The sequence below is a fragment of the Galeopterus variegatus genome, unplaced genomic scaffold, assembly GCF_000696425.1.
Source record: "Galeopterus variegatus unplaced genomic scaffold, G_variegatus-3.0.2 Scaffold597, whole genome shotgun sequence".
NCBI classification, from domain to species: Eukaryota; Metazoa; Chordata; class Mammalia; order Dermoptera; family Cynocephalidae; genus Galeopterus; species Galeopterus variegatus.
Window position 1 is genome coordinate 201594 of NW_007726708.1, and position 4423 is coordinate 206016.

The window sequence follows — 4423 nt, forward strand, 5'->3', positions numbered from 1 at the left end:
AACAGTAGATAATCTGTCTCGACAATATTTCAAATCCCAACTCTGTAATTTGCTGTTTAGTCGAGGCCATTCAACTATTCAATTGACTGGGTTCTGTTTCATTGACTACATTGTTAATTCCAGCTTTTGGTGATAGCTGCAATTTTTTTCATGGTTGCAATATTTTCTTGAATCTTTCTGGAAATAATTATTATACTCACTCTAGAGTTTGTTTCTACTTATGATATTAACTCTGTTTTCTGAGGCATCATTTTTTTTTTAGTTGTTGAGATTTATGACTCCTTTTTTTATTGTATATGTTTTCTTCGAATGGTTGGCATTTTACAGTTGCCTGCTCATCCTTGTATAGTCTAATTGCTACAGTGTTTTGTTTTTTTCTTTGAATGACATTATATAGGATGGCTAGCATGGGAGTAGTGTCAGTATAACAAGGAGGTCATAGTGCTGGTTCATATGCACTTGTGCTCCCCAGCATGTTAATATTCTGGTGATTAGAGGCAAAGTTACATCAGTTTTGAATAGTCTGCTCCAATGCAGTCTTCCTATTTTCCCCCTTGCTCTGTTATTTTTAGGGAGTGATTTTGTAGAATGAGAGGTTTGCTAGGGTTCTAGTTCTCATCACAGCAGAAACACTTATTTTTAGAAAGCTCTTTGCTACCTTGTTCTCAAGGAACTGTGCAGAATGGGCTGCAAGGAGGAATGAATGAGCATCCTGTGTCTGGAGTGGGGCTCCTATCTCTTTCAATTGTCAGTAGCCGCCCTGGGGCATGATCTGCTTCTGTGTTCCAGATCCTGTCTACTCTAGCCTGCTTACCAGTTGTGGAAAGACTCCCCAGCTTAGCTGCACTTTTCCTTGACCAACGCTGCATAGAAGCTGTCAAAGTTTTAGTATCCTTTGACTTTGGAGTTGAAATGCTCTCAAACTCCCTCTTTAGGCATCAGTTGTAGGGTTATTTTTTGTTTGTTTTTTGTTTTACTATCAGTTGTGACCTCTTCCAGTTGTATTTGTCTGTGCATATAATTCTATTGCTTTCTGTCTTAAGAATTTCCTCAAATTTTCTGGCCTCTTAATAGAATTCTCTCAATCAATCAATCATCTATCTATTTATTTACTTATTACCTTCACTGATCTATTCTTCAAAAATATGCGTACCAATGTTTCATAGAATTTGTCCAGGAAAGAGTGTAGATGTTTGTCAGTTTGGTCTAATCATAGTTTTTAAAATACAAAATAATCATGTCACTTACTTGCATAAAACCCTTGGATGGCTCTTAATTTCTCTTACGATAAAATTCAAAATCCTCTCAATGGCCTATAAGAACCTATAGCATTAGGGCCTACTGTGTCCAAACTTTTTTTAGTCTCTCTCTCTCTCTCTCTCTCTCTCTCTCTCTGTGCTCCAGGCTAATGGTCTTTGAGTTTTTCAGAGACACGAAGTTCTTTCCCAACTCCACCCTTTGTGCATGGTATTTCCTTAGCCTGGAAGGCTGTCTCCCCACTCCCCTCTACTATGCTACTACTCCCTACTCCTTTGTTTGGTTAACCTCTACTCTGCCCTCAGTTGACTCAGATGCATTTCCTCAGGGATGTCTTTCCTGACTCCCTGATACACAGTTATATTGCTTGCTTTGTGTCTAGTTCTACTATTGGTCTATCTTAAACTTTAGGGTAAACAAGATCAGCTGCAGAGATTTTTTTAAATGCAGATTTTAGAAAGGTACCCCATAGTTTCTGCTTTAGTAGCTGTAAGGAGAGATTGAGAGAGCTGCATTATAAAAATATTTCCACAGAATTCTGGTTTATGGTATGCAGAGCCATACTGTTCAGAAACCCTGCACTAGATGACCCTATTTAATTGGTGTAACTTTTTGTTTAATACCTATTGTCCCATATTAGAGTCCATGTAGATACCATATTTATCTTGATCATTGCTGTATCCTCAGAGAATGTCTATACAGTGCCTGATAACACTGGGAATGCTGAAATTAACATTGTTGAATGCATAAAAGGTGCATAAAAACCCTATTATTTTCTTAGGTTTAAATCGGATACATTTCCTATTTAACTTCCAAGAAAATCCTGGGGGCAAGAAAAGAAAACTAAGGATTTCCATGTAAATATAGTAGAGTCATGATTTAATAGAGGAAGTAGTTCTTGTGACACAACAGTTTGTCTTTGGGAGAAACTGGAATTGGAGAACTCGGTATCATAGTTACTTGTTGCATGGGGCAGAGCTTCTTACCCTGATATCCAAGATTCAATAAGAAGTTTAACCTCCTAATGTTGTGTGTGTGTGTGTGTGTGTGTGTGTGTGTGTGTGTGTAATGTGGATAAATGTGTATTATTAGTTTGCTCAGCAATTTTTAAGTACTCCCTATGTCTGGCACTGTTCTGGGTACTGGGGATATAGCCGAGAAGAAAACAGTTCAAAAACCCTGCCTTGTGAGCTTACCTTCCTATGGGATAAGAAAGACAATATATAAAATAAATGAGTGAAAGATGAAAAATGGTAGTAAGTGATATGGAGGAAAACAAGGCAGGGAAGGGTAATAGGGAGTGGGGGGACAATAGAGATGGGGTTACAATTCTAAATAGAGCATCAGGGAAGGCCTCGCTATGATGGTGACATTTAGCAAAAACCTGAAGAAGGTGACTGAATGAGCCACGTGATATCTGGAAGAAGAGCATTCCACATAGAGGGATTTTCTGCAACTGCAAAGGTCCTGAGGCAGAAATATGTCTGGCATATTTGAGAAACAGCAGAGATGCCAATGTGGCTAGAGCAGACGAAGCTGGGGAAATTAGCTCAGATGAAAAGCCAATGCCAAATCACGGGGAGCCTTATAAACCTTTGTAAGAATTTGGATTTCACTCTGAATGAGATCGGAAGGTAGTGGAGAGTTTTGAAAAAAAGTGCCGATTTTCTGTCTTTGTGTATGTGTGTGTTCATGTGTATGGATGAAAACTAGTGTCTGTTTGTATGTGTATATAGGTTCAACACTTCAACTCACGGTAATATAACTTGGAACTTGTAAATAAGTGAAAAATACTTTTAGTACCTAAAATAGCTTCCATAAAATCAATGCAATAAAGTTTAAACACTTTATAAAAAGGCCTTAATGATGTAGCTAGCAAATAATTCTTCAAGTTTGGTTACTTGCTTTTTTGTCCCAAAGAGAATTATGAATAATAAGTTGGTTTACAAAGAGTAATAATTTATATTTACAAAAGAATCACAGATTCTGACAAGGCAACAGTTGAAAATACTACATTGAAATGGAAACAGTAAGACATTATTAGCTTAGGACAAGTCAACGTAAGGGTAAATAGCTTGTGAGCTTCCATAGGCCTCTGTGAAGCTTCCTGGAGAAGCTACCCCATGACGTATTTTTGCTCTGAACTCAGTGGCTCCTCTCTGTTCTCTCTACCTCGCTCACTCCACCTCCAGAGGCAAGGTGCTGCTGATTTGGTTATCTTCTAGGCAGAACCTTAGCAGGAGTTTAAATGTGCCCACCATTGGAACAAAACAGTCTTCTTTCCTTTTGGACACTGTTCCTTTCATAGGGCTGGAGAGGTGAGATGGGTCTGGGGATTCCTTTCATTTTAGAAAGGATCCCACCTATGAAATCCAAATAGGAGGCAGGGAGAGTCAAGGGGAAAGAACCCATTTAGACTTTGTGGCTCTAAAACCTGTCTAGGAGCAGCAGTAAGAGGAGGGGTGCTAAAGTAGGAGGAAGAACAGGGGTATCTGTAGTAGTGTAATAACATTAATAGCTGCACCTTCTCGTTTAATCCCCACAGCTAGGTTCATATGTAATTTTACTGAATGATCTCTTGAATTCAAATAAATACCAATTTATTCATTAAAAAAAATTATTTACCTTTGACTTGTGAAATAAATTTCTTGGTATGGGTTTGCTAGGATCTGCATGATAAAAATTATCTGTGAGTGGAATAGCGATTCCCATATTAGATGGAGGCCTGTAGTTTATCTGCAAGTGATTAAACAAATAAAATGTATAACTCATTACTATTTACTAGGCTCCCAATTAAATATCTTGATTTTCTAGAAAAGCATTCAATACAATTATTTCATTTTTAGCTCTAGATATTAAAGTAAATTTCTCTTCCCCTAACATTTCTACTCCTCATTTTCTGGAATTTCAACACTTCAACCCATGGTAATATAACTTGGAACTTGCTAATAAGTGAAAAATACTTTTAGTACCTAAAATAGCTTCCATAAAGTCAATGTGGTAAAGTTTAAACACTGTATAAAAGGGCCGTATGATGTAGTTAGCAAATAATTCTTCAAATTTGATTATTTGCTTTTTTGTCACAAAGGAAATTATGAATAATGTTAGTTTACAAGGAATAATAATTTATATTTACAAAAGAATCACAGATTCTTTTTTTTTTTTT

General features: G+C 37.1%; 1 protein-coding gene across 1 annotated transcript in view; it reads right to left on the reverse strand.

Annotated features, from left to right (window-relative positions):
- Window positions 1–4423, reverse strand: part of LOC103588636 (cation channel sperm-associated protein subunit beta-like) — a 50371-nt gene that overhangs the window by 16772 nt on the left and 29176 nt on the right. Inside the window, exon 4 of the mRNA XM_008570372.1 lies at window positions 3883–3993. Coding sequence (XP_008568594.1) covers window positions 3883–3993 — 111 coding nt within the window. The remainder of the gene's footprint in view (window positions 1–3882; window positions 3994–4423) is intronic.